Source organism: Excalfactoria chinensis, chromosome 7 (assembly GCF_039878825.1).
Source record: "Excalfactoria chinensis isolate bCotChi1 chromosome 7, bCotChi1.hap2, whole genome shotgun sequence".
Lineage (NCBI taxonomy): Eukaryota > Metazoa > Chordata > Aves > Galliformes > Phasianidae > Excalfactoria > Excalfactoria chinensis.
Window position 1 is genome coordinate 25,889,204 of NC_092831.1, and position 18,840 is coordinate 25,908,043.

Below are 18,840 nucleotides of genomic sequence, written 5' to 3' on the forward strand. Positions count from 1 at the left end.
GTCACTTTAATCTCAGTGAATAATTCTGGAAGGTGAAAGGGCCTACGGTTAACAGCACAGAAAGCCAAGCTGTGGGTAACATGTGAATCATCACAAAAATAATGTAGTACCACAGGAAAACCCTCCTCTGCCTGCAGATTGGACCATTTTCCTCAGCTGAAGGCTGTCCTTTGAGAGCAGTGAGGTGCCATCGATGTGAAAGGCTTATGCTGCTCTCAGACTGATTTTCACTTACTTTCTTTAAGAAAACCCCATCAGAATCTGCACGGACAGCAGAAACACACTTCCCTCCAGAAACAAAACTTCCCTCTGAAAAAGCCAGCTTTACAAAGCCTGATTTCTAGAAGCAAAGCGCAAGAGAAATCCAAGAGCAAGCTGCAAAGCATGGCTCTTCCAGGACATAACAAGTCCCCGTGGTCTCTGATGCATAACCATCAAGCGCTGCTGTCTGCCCAACTTTTACGTGCTGCTGAAGGGACTTCTTTGTATCCCCACCGGATTTCAATTCCTTCTGGCCACTTAACATGCAGTGGGAGACTAACTGAAGCACAATTACTCTTTGCTCTCCAATCTTGTAAATCAATTGACTAAAACAGCCATCTAAACAAATGAAGCCTTTAGCTGCTGTGAAAGTGAGGTGACTGCAGCCAGTCCCAAGCTCCATCTGAATGGGAGGTTCTAGGAATGCACGGTGACTCATGGCATGGAACACTCACGCTGCTCTGCCACCCCTCTGTTGATGCAGCCCAGGATACTGTCAGCCTTCCGGGCAGCAAGCGGACACTGCTGCTTTAATCCAGCTTTTCATCCATCAGGACCCCCAAGTCCTTCTCTGCAGGGCTGCTCTCAGTGAGCACTACTCCTACTCAGTACACATGTCTGGCACTGCTGTGACCCAAGTGCAATGCCTTGCACCTGGCTTTGTTGAACATCATTCACTTGGCATGGACACACTTTTCAAGCTGGTTCAGGTCCCTCTGGGTGGCATTCCTTCCTTTTGTTGTGTTAACTGCACCACTCAGCTCACTGTTGTCCGCAAACTTGCTGAGGGTGTGCTCAGTCTTGCTATCTACATAACTGATACAGATGCTCATGAGCATCGTGAGCATTCTACCAAATAGAACAGCCTTCAAATCCACACTTCTCCAATTCAGAGATAAATATGTGGTACAAGTCCATATCAAAGCCCTTGCATGAGGCTTCCACTGCCTATACTTTTCCTTCTTATCCTTCAAATTGACCAGTAGGGCTCTTAGATAATTAGATAAATCATTATCAAAGTATCTCATAACAGATTGCAACCAAAAGTAAAAACAATCTATGAAAACATGGTCATTAGAGATCAGCTGTACATACCCTGCAGTTAAACAAAAGCACAAACTGATTTTATATCTGTACAACGCCTACTGAGGCCAAAGGGTTAACAGTAGGTGAGGCTGAAACCACGCAAGGCAGATGGGAAGAACATGGATATGCAAAGGATTCATTTACTTACAGTAAATAACGAGTTTAATCCCCAGACAACATCCTGCAAGGGAAAAGCAGAGTCAGTTAGGCATGCATTTCAGATGTTCTGAACAAGCTGACAAGCCTTCTCTTTTTTACTAGCCCATTAGCTTACTGGTAATCAAACCAAGATTAAGTGTTAAGCTTTACTAATTTCAATCAAAATCATGGGAAACCTTACACATCTCATGGATTCCTGAAATTTCAAAGACTCCAAAAACCCAAACACTGAATATTCAAACACAAATTCAGATTTTCCTTATTCCTGTTGCTTCTCTGCCCAAGGAGAGGAACAGCAACTTAAAAGCCCCACAGCTTAGTTCAAATGGGGGGTATACAACTCAGCACCAAGACTTAAGTGTGATACAATTACAGAGACAGCATCCTTACATGAGCATATACCTTAAATAACTTCCTTGCTTATAAGCAAGAATTTAATAGAAAGGATTTGCAATTGCTGCAAGTAAGAAGATGAAGGGTAAACTGACTCTAAATGTTCACTCATTTGGTGCTATCAAGCACAGCCTGTTTTGAGGGTATGCACCTCCAGAAGGGTCCGTTACCACTGACATAAGAGCCCATATCCTCAGTTACAAGCCTCAAAGACTAAGAAAACAAACAAGATCCAACTACTACAGAAGCAGACTCAAAGGGATCACCCACCACCAGCTTGAAGGCTTTCAAGAGAAAGGATTCTTTTCTTCAGAAACCACATAACCAAGCTGCCCTGCTGCAAACTCTTGGGGAAATCTGCATTCCCTAAAAATGACATCCAGTTATGTCATAAGTAAAATACACAATGGCAGCACTATGATGGCAGCCTCCTACGAATCCCTTTTCCTTCGATCTTGCATGAACAACCTGCTCAGTGCATCTGATGATGACGCAAAGCTGCCTAGTAAAGTTGAAATGATCAGAGAGCATCTCCAGTTTCTGCATCTTCTCCTCATGGAACCTCTGCAATCAATTGGTGTGGCAGAGACCAACACTTTCAAATGTACTTCTCATCTTCAGTGGCAACAGACACTACTAAAAAGGGCACACCTGAGTTACCTCACCGAAGCCAACTACTCCAGTTATGAGCTTCACCTCATTCAAGTGTTGCAGCTCAAGACAGAAATGTAATTTATATCAAATTATTTCCCATGTCATTCAATAAACCCCATATTTTTAAGTTTACCTCCACTGCTTCCTAATTTTCCGTTGCTGAAACACAGTTTTAAGACTCTGGAATCCTTGACTTGTTATTTAATTCAAGCTGGCTTTGCAGACAATTCTACCCAAAACTTTCAACAAAATAAGAAAGAAACCTCGGTAAGGCTGCAGCTTTTCAGAGTGCTGTGCATTTTTATGGCCGTTCTAGAGACCAAAAAGCATACAAAGATTATTATTATTACTAAACAAATGGTGTGAAAAATCTTAATATTATTTCTGACCTGTTTCCACCTATTCAAGTTTTATGATGTGCTGGATTCATTTTATACCCTCACACGGTTCCATAAGAAACAATGCTAAATTACTAGTAGAGGACAATGCTATTTGTAATGAGCTTGAGGCTAGCCCAGATTTAAATCGAGGATATTAAGACAGGGAAGTGGGATGGAACAGCTGAGAGGCAGTGAAGCAAGTATTTAATATTTGAGGAACTTGACACTGTTGTACTGCAAAAATAATCACTTCGCACTACTGACTTCAGTAGAGCTGCTTGCTGCATGCAGATGAGCAATGTGCCTGAATGCTCAATGTTCCCCTGACTAACCGAAAGTATTTGCAAGCTACCAAACAATAGATACTGACAGATTTAACAGCTCAAAAAAGCTAAGCTGCTGTTTTCTCTTAATGTACCGAAGCATTATCCTTGGCTACAAACATTACTAGACTTCCAGCTGAAATACTCCGAAAGCAGAAAGTTAACTCTACATGGAGAATTTTAATGATCATCACACAGCAGGAGGGCTGGAACTAGATGATCTTTGAGGTGCCTTGCAACTCAAGCCATTCTATGATCCAAGTAGGGCAGACAGTGCCTTTAAAATGTTAAGGATCCACACATTTATGTTGCTCCATTTCTGTAACACGTTACTCACCCCCCAGACGTTGCCACTATGGAAAAAGTATCTTTAAAAGGAGAACCAAGCATAGGAATCTGCATGTTCATATTGAGAACAGCTAGGCAAGACCACTTCCTTTACAATCACAGAATCACCAATGTTGGAAAAGACTTCCAAGATCATCCAAGTCCAACCATCCGCCTATCATCCGTATTTGCCACTAAATCATATCTCTCAGTACAACATCCAAACGTTTCTTGAATAATGCTTCTTTCTGTTTGTTTTCTACCATGTGCTCAGCTTTGTGGTTATGGGGTGGTGGGTTTTAAACACTCCACTACTAGGTTAACTTGGAGGATTCAACTATCATACTCAAATCACAGAGCAAGGGTTATAACCTCCGTGGCAAAGCAACACATGATTAAATCCAGTGTATAGGTGGAAGGGGGTATAATGAAGGAAATATGCTCCTTCTCACAGCATAGTGAGATCAGCGTAAGAAACTTGGCAGATCAGACTTAGACCCTTGGCCCTTTTTGTTCTCGGGCAGTTTTGAGCTGAATTGGAGCGAAAAGCAGCTTGAAATCCCTTCCCACAGGTTTATTCACAGCACACCAAATGAGGGAATTAAAATCTGCCCCGCAGCAGCATTGGAAGGTCAAGAGCAAAGAGGCAAAAACCCAAAGTACAGTCTGTGGAATAGCCTCTCCCCAGCCAAGGGACTCTCAAAGCCTTGTGTTTGTAGGAGGTCCTAATTCAGTTAGTCAACAAGTACGCACAAGTGGCAGTTCTCACAAGCTCTTTACAAAAGCGACGCCATTGAGACCATGTCAGAGACAAGTGTTCAGCTGTTCTTTCGGATGCCTGAAAAAAAAAAACCCAGCCACACAGCAGTTCTTTTGAAGAGAGAGTCAACATGTAAATTGTAAATGACAGTTTTCCCCCAGCAAGCAAAGTATATTTACTACACTAATTTAAGCAGGGAACAAGCCAGACAAAAGCAGCGAATGAACTTCCAATCGAAAGCAACTTCCTCAGAGATTCAAGGAGAATTTCTGATTTAATAGACTAATTAAATTAAAGCTTGTTGCTAAGCCATTCTTATGTGCAAACACTTAAATCTGCTCAAATCAACGAAAGAAGCAGCACTCATCCATACCAGCAGATGCCTGACAGGAGTTTTTAAACAATCAAGTATTAAGTCCAATGCAAGACCATGACAAGCTTTGGACATCGCCATTTGGGAAGGGGCACAGCTGCAAACAGTGTGCTGAAAGCTGGGAGCTGCTCTCTCCCTGCCTGCAGACCTGCCCAAGATGGTCTTCCAGCTCCATTCTCCTTCTCTCAGTTCTAAGTGCAGCACCCTTCTCTCTTCACTGCAGGCTAGAGAACCAAGCATCCTACACCCATCTTCCTTAGTGTTTGTAGAACTTCTCTGCCCCTTCAGTGTGCCTCCACAACCATTCTGGATTCTTCCCCGTGAATCACTGCTCTCTAACTAACTGTAGAAATCTTATTGCCAGCCTATATGGTTAAAAAAACATGGCACGCTTTAATTCCAGAGACAGTAAACAATTCTCTGTGGAATCAGCATCCCTAGAGGCGTTCAATAAAAGGCTAGATGTGGCACTGAGGGGTGCAGGCAGTGGGCATGGTGAGGATGGGCTGACAGTCCAACTAGGTGATCTTAGAGATATTTTCCAACCTTAATGACTCTGTAATTCTATAAACTGCATAATTGACAGAAGACTGCTTAGGGAAGAAGCAGGTTTATCAGTGAGCAAAGAATCACAGAATCATTAAAGATGGAAAAGATCATCTAGGACAACCCCAGCCCATGCCCACTAAGCCACATCCCTCAGCACCACATCTATGCTTGTCTTGAGCATCTCCAGGGCATGGCAACTTCATCACCTCCCCGGGCAGCCTGTTACATTAACTCTCCACTCCTACAGAGAATAAATGTTTCCTAATATCCAACCTGAAGTTTTCCCTCGGTACAACTTAGGGCCCTTCCCTCTTGTCCTATCAGTTACCTGGGAGAAAAGGCCAACTCCCACCTTGCCATTGCCTCCTTTCAGGGAGCTGCAGAGAGTGATAACATCACCCCTGAGCCTCCTCTTGTTTAGCACTGCCTCTCCCTGTCCTGCTCCTCTATAATCCTGTACATGACACTGCTGAATATCTTGCTAAATTCCTGTATCAGCTGAAACACCGCTTTCACCCACAATCAGGTGGTATTCTTCATTCCATCCCAAGGGCCACCTTAGTTCTCACGTGCCTGCAGTGCCAGCTCACGCTTCCCACCCAAACATAACAGCAGCAGCTCACTTAGAAGGCTCTGGGTAATTTAAATGGCATGAGCCGCTCCAGTTAGCAAACACAAAAAAAAACAAAGCCAAAAAACAGGAGGAAAGCTGGAAAACGATTTCTTCTGTGCCCAAATATACTGGAGGGAAGAAAATAGGAACAATTATGGTCTGTTCCTCTTCTAGACTAAGACAGCTGTGAATTGCCAAGCATGCAGGAGCGCTTGACTGAAACCCCCCACTTTTGTTCCTGACTCATTGACATTTGTCCCCAGCCTTACCTTGAAGCAAGCAGATAATGCTTTGTAAATTGTTCCCAGGGGAACTCTGCAATAGTTCTTAATGAACTACGCTACGGTGATTATGAACATTGGAGCTATCGCCCTCCGGAGACCAGTCTACTCAACTAAATAAAGTCAACACAAATTGCATATTCAGAAATCAACAATTTGGGGAAAACAAGCATGGTTTAATTAGACTTACAATGTCCATCACATGCCAGTGACAACAGCAACTGTGTTTAAAGCAGAGATTTAGCTTTGGCACAGCCATTTAAGGCAGAGAAACTGCCACAAATCCTTTATGAAGCAAAGGTTATCGGAGGACACTGATTTGTGTTTTGTCGCTGTTTTTGGCATGTACGGAGAGAAAATAAATCCCAACGAGCAGATTTATAAAGTCAAAGTACAACACAATGCACCCCTTGCAGAAAAACTTCCTCAAGATTATTGTGGGAAAACTGTAATAATGTCGGATCTACATGGAAATGATATTCAGTGGCTCACAGGGCAAAGTTTTTTTCTGCAGCTTATTCGATTCTTAGCAGTGGAGAAGAAAGAGGAAGAAGCAAGTGCAGCAACAATGGGCATTTTAAGCACTTCAGGGAGCAAAGGTATTGAAAAACCAGCAATTCAAATCGCTCTTCTCTTCAGCTGACTTCCTACAGAGAGGGAGACAAGAACCACTGAAAGGCACCTTGTGTCAAGTCGTGCCTTTCTGGAATAGCTACAGCTACCTACCTCAATTGTTATCATCCAGGATGTTCAGAAAGCCACCCTAAGCACAAAATCTCCCTCGCAATTTGGTTTTCAGTGAACGTGTGCCAGGCTTCCCCAAGTCCCAGGTGCTAATCAGCCCCACAGCACTCCTGCAGAGCTGCCAGGAACAGCTTGGTCCTACACAGCAAGGGCATACCTTAGGTGTTCCTGGCAAAGCAGCATGGGGTCCGTGCTGTGCGGCACTGATGGACCTGGCGGTGGTTGGGTCAGACTAAATCATGGAGCAGAATCCCTGCTTTCAGTGTGCCGATTGAGGACGCAGAGCTGTTCTGGTGCAATGGAAATCAACATCTGGCTGTGCAAGAATGGGGGATAAACACATTCCATCTAGAAATGCAGCCTCTCCAGGCATGTGTTTGGAGGTTTCTGCACGCAGCTAGCAGACATTACAAGCTGGGATTTGAATAAATCAAAAGTGGAACTCAAATCAGGAGTGATTCTACTGCCATTACAGCAAACAGCATTACCATAATGCTGGCTGAGAAAGAGTTACCGTCAGCTACAAGAATTAAATTAGAATGGCGCAGAACATACAGGCTTACTCTTCTTCCCTTCATCTTGAAGGCACTGACAGTTATTGTCTGCTGAAAATACTCCTCTACACTAATTACATAAAACCCTGACAGCAGACCACCCATTTTCATTAAGACAATGAATGAAAGTTTTGTGCTCACACCAAAGCTTTTAAGAGCTACGCAGCTTCACGCTTAAATGCTGGTAAATGGGAATATTAAGTGAAGTCCCTCTCATTTATTTCTCCCCGAGATTATAGGCTGTCATTTGCATGACTTCAAACAAAGTATCTTTACTGCCCGTGGACAAAAGCAAAACCAATACAACAAACAGGAGATATTTTCCCATTTACTCATAAACGCTAATTAAATAAGCAAGCCTCTTACGAATAAACTTAATTAATGACAACTTATTGTAAATGATTCTTGAGGCCCTGAATACCTTGTAGATTACATTAACACAAGCAGATATGTCTTAACCAGCTATCTGAAGGTATCACAAATGAATTCCTTGATAAAACACCATTTTCCTACAGGTTGCTATAAGAAGCTGTTTGCGCAGCTATAGATTGAGGGAACCTTGAGGATTCCCACTCCTGTTCTATGACTACTGACAGAAATAAAACATGACAAAAGCAACCTTAAAAGCACGGTAAGAACCAGAAAGTGTAAAAATTTGAGCAGCAAACAAGAAAATGCTACAGAAAATGGCCCTCCAGTTATCTGAAACCCACTGTAGCTCCATCTGAAGAGGGAACCTGCCCGAATTCTCCTTGTGGACATTCATCAGACATTTTAGAATACCGCTTTTAACATTACCATGCTCTTCCCTGCAGAGTCCGAGTTGCACAGCGGTGCCTTGATTATTTTTATGGTTCATAAATCAGTCACTGACCAATTTCCAGTTATAGTTTGTCGGAGATAATTGCAGAAGAAACAGCTTGACTTTTAGAACCAATTAGGCAATCACAATATGTAGATTTTTTTTTTTGTTTTTTTTTTTCCAACTCAATCACCCGAGATAATTTTACAGCAAAGTCAAAACGAGCATTTCAGACAAAGCTGATGAGCGCTAGGGAGGCCTGGCTTAACCAGGCAGCTGGGTCGTGGTGTGCCAGGCACCAGGAGGTGTGTGCTGAGGAGCAGCAGGAGCCTCTGCAGCATTCTGAGTTCAGAACTGAAACAAAGTAACTTCTGCAGCCCTCGACTTCATAGGTGTCTGAGAGAGAAGGAATTACTTTGTTTTAGAGAGGAAAGAACGCAGTAAAACCATGCAAAACCTCACAGCATTTGGAGACAGAAAGGTAAGCAAAGCAGCGCCTGCTGCTAACTCATAAAATAATGAATGACTGCACAGAAATACCAGTCTAGGAGTACTGCATCTCTCTTTGTACACTCCATAGCCTGTGGAGCAAGCTACCAGATCATTATTTTAGTTAAAAATTTAGAATTCAGGAGTGTTTCTGTGGATAAAGGAAATATTTGCAATTGCAACAGTGGCGATAAAAAAATATACAGAGATATACTTTAAAAACATTACCCATGATCTTTTTCAGGGTTAAAACCCAGCTTGCTCCACACAGGACTTTAGGAAGTGCAGTTCCCAATGGTCTGTGGAAACATACCCTGGAAACAGGAAGAACTGCAAGGCAGCACCGTGCTCAGTGCTTGGTAACCCCTACGAAACTAAACTGTGAATGAGATGACAGCAAGTGAAGCAAAATGCCAGAACATAAAACTCATTGGGAGCCTCTTATTCCATTCCTTATGGACTATATGCACTTCCAGAACACTACTTTTTCAGCTAATTTTTACTCTTCAAGTCGCTGCCAATTTGATAATTTAAGTATCAAAAAAGGTCACGGTAACTTCTTTTGCAGGATTTTTCATGTAAGAGCTCTGCTGCCACCACAAGGATATGGAAGATGAGACAACCTAAAACATCCAAAGCCTCCTAAAAGGTTAAGAGTATATTATACAGATGGATGCAGCAGCAACCTAAGGCAAAGCTGGCTTGGTTTGTGCATGGGGCTTTTAAGGCTGGGTTGTTTTCATTTTAAATCTATTTACACAGCTTTATTAATACATGCAGAATTGCTGCACTGGTGACACCTGACATTATTTGTCATCAAAATCCAATACATCTCTTGCATTCTCCAACAAAACACCGCGGCAGCATTTTAGAGTACTTGACAAAGCTGGGCACCGCTCCTTCACAACATCACATCACTCCACTCTAGACAGCCTGGTCTGGTGATTGGTGGCCTTGCATATGGCGGGGGGGTTGAAACCAGATGATCATAGTGGTCCTTTTCAAACCAGGCCATGCTATGATTCTATAACCCTCTGAAAACAAAATCTGAAGTCAGACAAACCTCGTAAGTTTTAAGCTATGAAATCTGTGGTGCTTCAGTGCCCATGGGGAGCAGTGAAATCCAGAGGGGATCCGAGATTTTAATTTACAGAAGGTAAAAACACCTGAAATTGCTTCATAAAGCTCATTACTTTGACTCTTCTGGCAACTGAGATACTAGGATGTTTCCTCTATGAAATTAATCACATGCAATCAGTAAACTGATGCAAGAACAGAACGGAAAAAGGAAGTTAAATACAGTGTCCCTAATTATTCCTACCTACAGCCTTAACATGAAACACTATTTTAATCTTCCTAAGATACCATAAATAAAGCTAGGAGAAGATATAAGAATGTATGTGCCTGCTTGTCAAGTTGTAATACTGGTATAGTAATTTTCTAATTGTCTTATGCTTAAACATTTATAGTGCAAAAACTTGCTCTGGGAATGAAATAGAGGAACAAGAACAGAAGCAGTGTATTGAATGAGCCAATGCCCCAACTTAAGCTAATCTGAAAACAGAACCGTAAGAAAGAAAATAAAGCATGCTTACTGACGAGAAACAAGCAAAGAGTATTCAAAAAACACAAAACAAGGCACACTGGTTCCACCTTCCAGGAAATCAGACAGCTCATAAGGAGATTGTAGAGATTAAGAGAAGGAAGACAGATCTCATGCATGGTTATAAAAAGCAAACCCAATATCAGACGAAAAATCTTTCTACGTCTGACTTTTGAAATGAAACAAACGTCTGACATGCTCACCCATTACTGACCTAGCTAAAGCTCTTCAGGAACAAATTCTGGCACGTTTCCTGGTAAAAGCTGGAGAGATTATTACTCAGTGCTCTGCGAGACTCTTCTGACAGCGAGGTCACGGAGCAGCGAACGGACAACAGAGTGCTTTCTGTATCAAGATGAGAGCGCTCACTGCACTGAGGCACTCTTGGGGAGACTGTCACAAAGGATGCATATCTCATCCAAGAACTAAGGCTCTGAATTTTTTAACGCTGCCCAGCTGTTGTGGGATTGACCTCAAATGCCATTCTGCAATCACGGTGGCAAAACTGCCATCAGCCTCATAAGGGGCAAATTCTACTTACAGTGTGGTGACTCAGGTAATGTGACTTCAAGGCAAGCACACAGGTCAGAGGCAGTTATTTCCCTGCTGGAGTTACTGAAACAGGCAGACTGCTAATGCAGTACTGAAGTGTGGACATGTTTCTCACCATTTCAAACACTGGGGATAAAACACGATTCGAGGCAGAGCTGTAACTACAGTCTAATTCTATGTTCCACGTGGCATTTCTCCAAAATGCGTTGTGCCCTTTAGCCTTCCAAGGAAAAAACGTTCTTAAGACAGCCTGCTGACTCGTCAGAACTGTCAACACAATGGAAATTGAAAGGGTTATGGATTACTGTTAGTCCTGCTCACAAGCACGCTCTTGTATTTGTTGCCTGGGTAAAAAGACCACCAAGAAATCAGACCACCCTTACTGAAAGTGGTTTCTCAGGGTCACTGTCATTGTATCATCCCACTAAACTTGTTCTCGCTCAAAGCAGCCACACTAAAAATAGACAACATTTCTACATTCAGTTAGCACAGTAATTGTTTCAGTATTGCCACCAGCTTGCTGAAAGACAAAAAAAAAACCCACAATAGTTGTTTCTAGAGCAAACTACATTTATCTGACTCTTGGCAAGTCTGTAGCAGTATTTTAAAAGATTATATAATTTGTTGTATGTATCTAAAAGGAAATAGTACCTTTAATGTTCTAGTTGGAGCCCAGCCAGTGCCATCAATTGAATGTTCTCTCAATAAACTGAAAAAAAGACAAACATATTATACAGTGTAACTTCTAGTTAGAGAAACTTGGTCAGAAGTCTTCTCAGAAAGCTTTAACAACTGTGGAAGAAATTGCCATGATAGCATTACATCCCCCTTGCACTCACTCTACCTAGCATCAGGACTTTTAAAAGCACAGAAGTCGGTGCGCTGTCCTAGAATTACACGTATGAATTTTACCTGACCTGCAAATTGTGCTATGTAATAAGGCCACTGAAACTGCTGACCCATTTACAAGATGTAAGAGTTGAGGTGCATTCAGTTGGTCGGACACTCCTGGAGCTCTACAGTAAAGACATCATGGGACATAAGGAGTAAAAGCTTTGGAGACTAGAGCATAGCTAAGAAACACCACAAGAGAGAAAAGCAGAAGTCTTACCCATGTGCACGAAAGCAAAGTTAATAATCTGAGTCAGAGTCTGGGAAACTCCTGTAAGCATCATTTCACAACTGACTTCCTTCCTCTGCTAAGAGGCAACCCAAGACTGAAAACTCACACAGCAAATAACAAAGCACAAGAACTTACCAGCAGCAATAGCTTCTACTGCTAACACGGTAAGGCTAAGGTGAAATACTCTGAATTTATTCATATTGCAGGGTTTTTGGTTTATTTAAGTACTACTCCATGTTCCCTTCAAGTTTAGGAAGAGGATGAATGTAGTGGATAAAGTATCCCATCTTAACCACGCTGCTAATCCCATTTCAGTGCCTTTGAGAAGACAAAATGTTTCTCTACCATCAATACCACTCCAAAGTAATTACAAAAAACATTAAAAAAAACACATTTGGGCTTTTATCTTTGTTCATGTTACTAAACTGCAAGCAAAAAATGACTCTGAACAAGGAAATAATGGACTTTATAAGCTTTCTTTTTCTCCTTAAAATTTTGCTGCAGTACTTCCCTTTACCTTTCCAGACAGCCCACAGTGAGCTTAAGAGCTAAGAATAAATGAACGGAGACAAAAAAAAAAGCATGCAAGTATCAAGTGACAGAGCTCCAAGCACCTGAGAACACCAGCCAAACCTCATTAACACCCCTGCAGCTCCCAAAGCCTCTTTCTCTATGCAAATCTCCAGCTGGGGATGCTCAGCAGCCAGGTTTAGAGAGGAGAAACTCATTCCCCACGGAGCTCCAGCAGGAAAGCAATGCAGACAGATAAGCGTAGCTCTGCCTCGTAGTTCTGATTTGCTGATATAGCCCATTCTAAGAGCAGCACCCTCTTTCTTCCTACAAATCAGGAACAATCATTTTGCCCCTAACCAAAGCCTTTCCCCAGCACAGGGTGCCTAGAGAAACCACACTTTGTGTTCTCACCATAGGGCAGAAACACAGCTACAAAGCAGCAAAACTTCAGAGCGGTTAAGCTTTATGTGGGCAAGGAGAAAACAACAACAACAAAGAAAGGGAAATCACATCAACAGAGGTAAAATAAAATCAGGGATATGTATTAGAAGTCTTATCTTTAGGAAAAGGGTGAACTGGTGTATGTAGTAAGCATGTTCTTTCTAGATATCTTGGTGTTTCCAAGCAACATCCACAAGTACGGTCCAGATCCAATCTGAGTGACTGCAATTCATAAGGCACGGAAAGAATGCTTTTTGTGCCCCAATCTATTACGCTTGACTCAAGTTTAATCATTTGCTGTGTTTTAATTAGGAATGGTTACACACCGTAATATAAGGTATGCTCAGAAGAAAACAGCTGGAAAAATACTGATAAGGAATTACTTCTGCTTCAGAAAGTACCCAAAGGTATTTCTATTTGAAGACTCTGATAGAAGCTGATTGCAGGTACTATATATAGATCGCACTCTCCATTATAACAGGCATAGAGCAGTCTGGGCTATTTTAGATTTCCCATCTAAATGGTAAGACATTTCAAAGGTTTAATGTGCTTAAGTATCTGACAATCAAATAAAGCTGACATTTCAGCGCAGACGCCAAAGAAATGACTTCACTTCATTAACCAGAATTATGATGTTCCGACACTACATTTGTCTGACATAATTAAAATCATTTGAAGAATAGACACACTGAAACATCCTCAAGAGTGCGAGAAGGCATCGTTTAATCTCACAAGATACAGCACAATAGTCAGAGCTTAAACTTTTACCTATCTTCTGGTGTCCAGTAATTCCTGTTCACTGCTTCTAAACACTTCATCTATTCCTGGCCTTTACTTCAGCTTTTTGACTAACAGCATCCAGGCTCCCTCCAATGACCAAGTTTCCACCACCACCCTACCAAGGGAGAAAGACTACCCTGTAAAACCTTTGTTTGCACCAGGATGCAGCATGCAGCGATAAAATGATTTCAAATCTAAAGGACACAAAATACTTATTTTTAAGCACTGCTTTGCTACATGTGGTGGCAAACTGTTTTGGATTTTCAGAACAGCTTTCAATCTTACTTATTTCTATTGCTTATGCTTCGTTTAGTATTTCTTTCACGTCTCACTAGCTTGAGAAATGACAGCCCTGCTTCTCACTTGTGTTTATGTTCAGCTTACAGCCAATTTCACCACTGGGTACACAAGATGAAACACTGAAATCACAAAGTTTCTGGAACTGATTTTGTAGAGGAAACATTTACTATCAGGAAAAGCCTGCCAGCACTGTAGCTGCGCCCCTTTGGCAAAGGAGAGCTTTTGGGCCTCATACCCTGCCTTACATTCCCCCAACTCCGTTTTTCTATAACCAGCACCTGTCTTTCAGCAGATATTAAATGTGAAAATAAATAAATATACAACAGTTACTGTAAAGTTCAACAGACATTTTTTCCTTCTGGAAATACAGTTTCCAAGCACTAAACACATATTAGCATTAACTGAGCAAAGCCTTCAGCTTTCAAAGGGCCTCAAATTGTTCACCTATGAGTGGAGGGGAGAAAGGGAGAGGGCAAAAAGAGAGACCAATCTGTGTCCAGATTGGATGTTACGCTTTTAACCTAAACAAAACTAGAAGTTAAGTCTGAATTTGAAGAGCCAGGTTCTACCTGGCACCTATTGCACAGCATGAACAACACCTTCCATATATTTCTATGTTCTTAAGGGTCACACAGTGGCCTGATTTCTAGAAACCACTGACAAATTTAATAGTGACTTGAAAATTACATACAATATTTCACCACACGGAAAGACCTTCAGGATAAAAAAAGAACGCTGCCGCTACCTTAAGCAGATTTCTCCCGTCTCTGTGATGTTTGGATGCCAGATTCTTGTCAAGCATTTTACTTTCGGAGGCTGCCAAGACAGAAAACAAAAGGCAATGTCATTCTTCAGAATACAGCCAAATCACCGTTACAAGTCACAGAACTGAAAAGGGAAATTGATTTGATGCTCACAGCATCACAGTCTGTATGTTAAAGTCATATCCAAACTGAAGACGCGAATGTGAAAAGCTACCCAACTTATTTTTAGCTAAGGTCACCAGAATGATGAATTAGACAGTGAGTTTTGAAACACAGAATCTTAAAATACAGTTTCATTTGCTCTAGTTTGGTGAAGTAAATAAAGAGTGGGTCATAAAAACGCCAGTAGCTTAGCAACAGCACATTATTCTGTCCCTGTTCTCCAAATTACGATTTGCAGCTTTCAATCAGGCAGATAATTTCTTACAGTAGACGTACTGTAAGACCAACACAGACCAGTGCCTTTCAGGACTCCAATTAAATCTGCTATTATAGATGTGGAGCTATTTTCCTCCACTGCTTCCCAAGAAGTCTTCAGTCAAGAGAGAAAACAGCTCTAATAGCTGTATCTGCATAGCAGCGTGCTGCGTTTTGTCTCACTGCTTTGTTCTCAGTTCTCCAGCATCATCTTAGGAAAGTATTTAGATGTTCTCTGCTTATCCCAGCTCCTTGAAGAAAAGGTAAGAGTGCACACATGATAACAACCTACTGAGAATACACCTGTCCAGCACTTAAAGAAACCACCACCGAGGCACATCTGCGGTTCATAAAACAGACATGAGCTTGCACATTCACGTTTGTGCAACAGCTGCTCAACACTCAGCCCCTCAGGAGGCAGCTGTGGCAGTGCTGGATCACAGCAGTACTGAATAATGAGAGGCATGCAGAAAAGTCTGACTTGTCACCTTCCAAATCCACAGACATTCATCTCAGAAGTTCTCTAACACTGCAACCCAGCATCAGCTACACCCTCACACTGTTCTGAAAGATCATGCCTAGTTCTCAAGAAAACAAAGAGAGGAAAGCAGCAGTACTTATTCCACCTTGTGACTCCAGATAAAAGAGCAGATTTTACTATACGTTGCCTTCCAACAGAGAATGTACTGATGAATAGCAGAAGTTTTATACAAACTAAACCTTTACGAGAACCCCCCAAATCCACAGTCATTCGAGTGAGATAATTGGCACCTTAGTTTTCTGTAACGTGGAAAAAACAACAAATCTTTTATCCTTTCACCAAACACCAGTGCTTCTTATCGCTAAGAACAAGAGAAACCCACTGCTGACAGTAAGACAAAGGTTTTCCTTCTCCCTTCTTCTTCTCCTGTTACAGACGGACAAGGACAACAGCAGCACTACCATAAAAATCAGCTTCAGTCTGCTTCAAGTTATCTTCAAATCTTCCTTACATCAACAAATCCACACAAGCTTTCCTTGAGATGCTTCACTTGAATGCCTCAAACCATCTCCAGGTCATGGATGTGACAGCAAAGCTTAGAAAATCCATTTACTTCACCGCTCATATGTTCACCCTTCTCTTCAGACTCAGCAAGACATAGGCGCCAATCCACCCTCACCACAGGGCACAGCAACAATCTGAGTAATTCTCTTTTCCAATTCTCAGCAGCCACTTACGTTTTCAGATCCCTCGTGAATTTTTATCATGGAACCATCCTTGCTTCCATTCCTGCTCTCGGCTGACTTTACCTTATCAGTTTGTGTTCACAAGCCTCAAAACACAGCACATGCAGTACAGGAGAGTGCTGCAAGCAGTTATGCGTATACTGACTTCAGTCTGGGTTGAAGTTTAATTTTACAGAACAAGCTTTTATCAAGTTTGTCCCTTTTCTTTAAGGGCATCGCTAACAATCTCTCCCATGTTATTCTCACTGAATCAAAGGTTGGATATAAAGCGCCAACCTGTATGTAAACTTCATTTCAGACCTCGATTGGTTTGGCAAGCCAAATCACATCGATGTGACAAGAGTGCTAGCATGGGAATGCTGTGCCTAACCAATCCTATGCAGCAAGGCCACCAAAGAAAATTAATGTCATGACTAAGGGACTATCATCCAGATCTTCAGGATTTCAATACCTCCCAGCTGCTGCCTCACAGCTGAGATTTTTGCAATGAAAAGGACTAAGAAGAGCAGCTCTGCTGTTAAATTCCAGCTTCTGACCTCCGTCTATGGTCATAAAAACCTTGGACAACTGATTTTGTGTTGCTATCTGTACTATTAATTAGGCTTGATTCCTTAGGGCATCAGGTCCCCAGTCCTGCAGCAATCAGCTGCATCTCAAGAAAGAAAAAGGTGGTTGTGTTTTTTTATCTGCCGCTGTTGTTTTAAATCAAGCCATTCCCCGGTCAGTGGATTACTATCATTTAGAAAAACATCTGACAGCAACAATTGCTCCCCTCTCTCACCAACTCATTTCTGGGCAGCTGATCAACCAAAAAAAGCCGTGCTCAGGGAACAGATGCTGCGGAGACAGAGGTCAGCACTTGGCACTGGAGGCTTTGCCGTGTACTCCGCTATTTTGCTTGCCACTTTACAGCTTTCTCTGATGTCTGTGACAACAACATTCCCGGAGGTTTTCGTAGGCACAAAAGCTGGCAGGTTTCTGTTTGCTGCATATGAACGTTCGTGAACGTACAGCTTAATTCCTAAAAGGCAGAACACTTTAAAACGCCAAGTGACAGTATTACCAAACAGATTTCAGTGTTTCTAACAGCATCACAGTTTGAGGAGACACTAAGGATTCACTTACTCTGCTCTCGAGACAGTACTGCAACACCTGCGTCATATGCAGTTGCTTTCTCCTCCTACACAACATCCCAGCAGCTCAAAGAATAGGTAATGTTAAGCAACAACCTTCTAAAGACTTCTAGTGCCACTGAAAAACCCTTAATAGCTAATAACAGTACCATTAATTGTATCAGCACAGTATCTTTTCAGAGTGGCTTCAACTTTAGAGGGGGGAAAGACCTCCCAGGATTCATTTCTTCTTTCCGTATTCAGAACACAGACATTATTTATGGGGAAAGCCGCACAGAGTCTGAAAGACAGCAAGAGCTTAAGACTACACTTTGTGTGTGATGCCCACAAAACAGTACTGTAAGAATCAAGAAAATCTTGGCTGTGAAGGGAGATCAGTGCGATTACAAGAGTTTGGATCCAATTATGAAGATGCTGGGCTTTTCTACAGCTCCAAAAATCAGCCAGCCCAGATACTTACAGAAGGAACTGATGTGACATGTACAAATGCTTTTTGGAGATAGTTCTGGGTCACATATGGGATGAATTCTTCCCTTCGGGATGCTCTTCACCCCAATAGTCCCTGGAAAGCAAGCGTGTTAGTTGAGGACCACATGCATGCACTGGTGTCCTTGTGACCAACCTTCCTTCCTTAGGGCTGCGCAAAGCATCACCTCTGTCTGCTCAGAGGCCACAGGAAAAGGATGACCACAACTGCCCACGTAGGCCCTCTTTCCAACATGGGAGTTTAAAGACACTTCTAATGTTAAGACTGTGCTGTAGCAGTGCTAACATTACTAGCAGTACTAACTCAGCAACATAATCACTGAGGTGATCCAACAGGAAAATGTGCAACTCCAGTGCCTAAAGAGTCCCCTTCTTTGGGAAACACACTGCTTTAAAAGAAGTCCTTGGTAAAACAAATCCTTGATGAGCTCTCTTCCCTTTCTTCAGCCTGCCTGCAAAGCTCAGTGAAATGCAGCCTGTCAGCTTGCAGAAGCAGTGTGACACGAATTACCTCTCACAATGCAGCACAGATCTATCTGAACAGTTCCTCTTGCACACCCAGTAACTGATTAGAAATGAAAACCTTTTCCTGTTCTCGAGCTCAAATGCTTCTAAAATTATCCATCTCTTCAACAGCTTAAGTAGTTTTAATTACGGATATAGCGGAAGAACCCTTATAATATTTTATTGCCTTCCTAATAATCATCACAAACACTTCCAGTACCACATACAGCAGCTCAGTGATGCAGAAGT

General features: G+C 42.1%; 1 protein-coding gene across 2 annotated transcripts in view; it reads right to left on the minus strand.

The window, feature by feature from the left end:
* The window catches only part of UBE2F (ubiquitin conjugating enzyme E2 F (putative)), a 60,723-nt gene that overhangs the window by 20,146 nt on the left and 21,737 nt on the right, over positions 1–18,840 (minus strand). For both annotated transcript variants that reach the window (XM_072341624.1, XM_072341625.1), the window contains exons 6-8: positions 14,806–14,876; positions 11,555–11,612; positions 1,496–1,528 (exon numbers count right to left, since the gene is read on the minus strand). In XM_072341624.1, the coding sequence (XP_072197725.1) occupies positions 1,496–1,528; positions 11,555–11,612; positions 14,806–14,876 (162 nt within the window). The remainder of the gene's footprint in view (positions 1–1,495; positions 1,529–11,554; positions 11,613–14,805; positions 14,877–18,840) is intronic.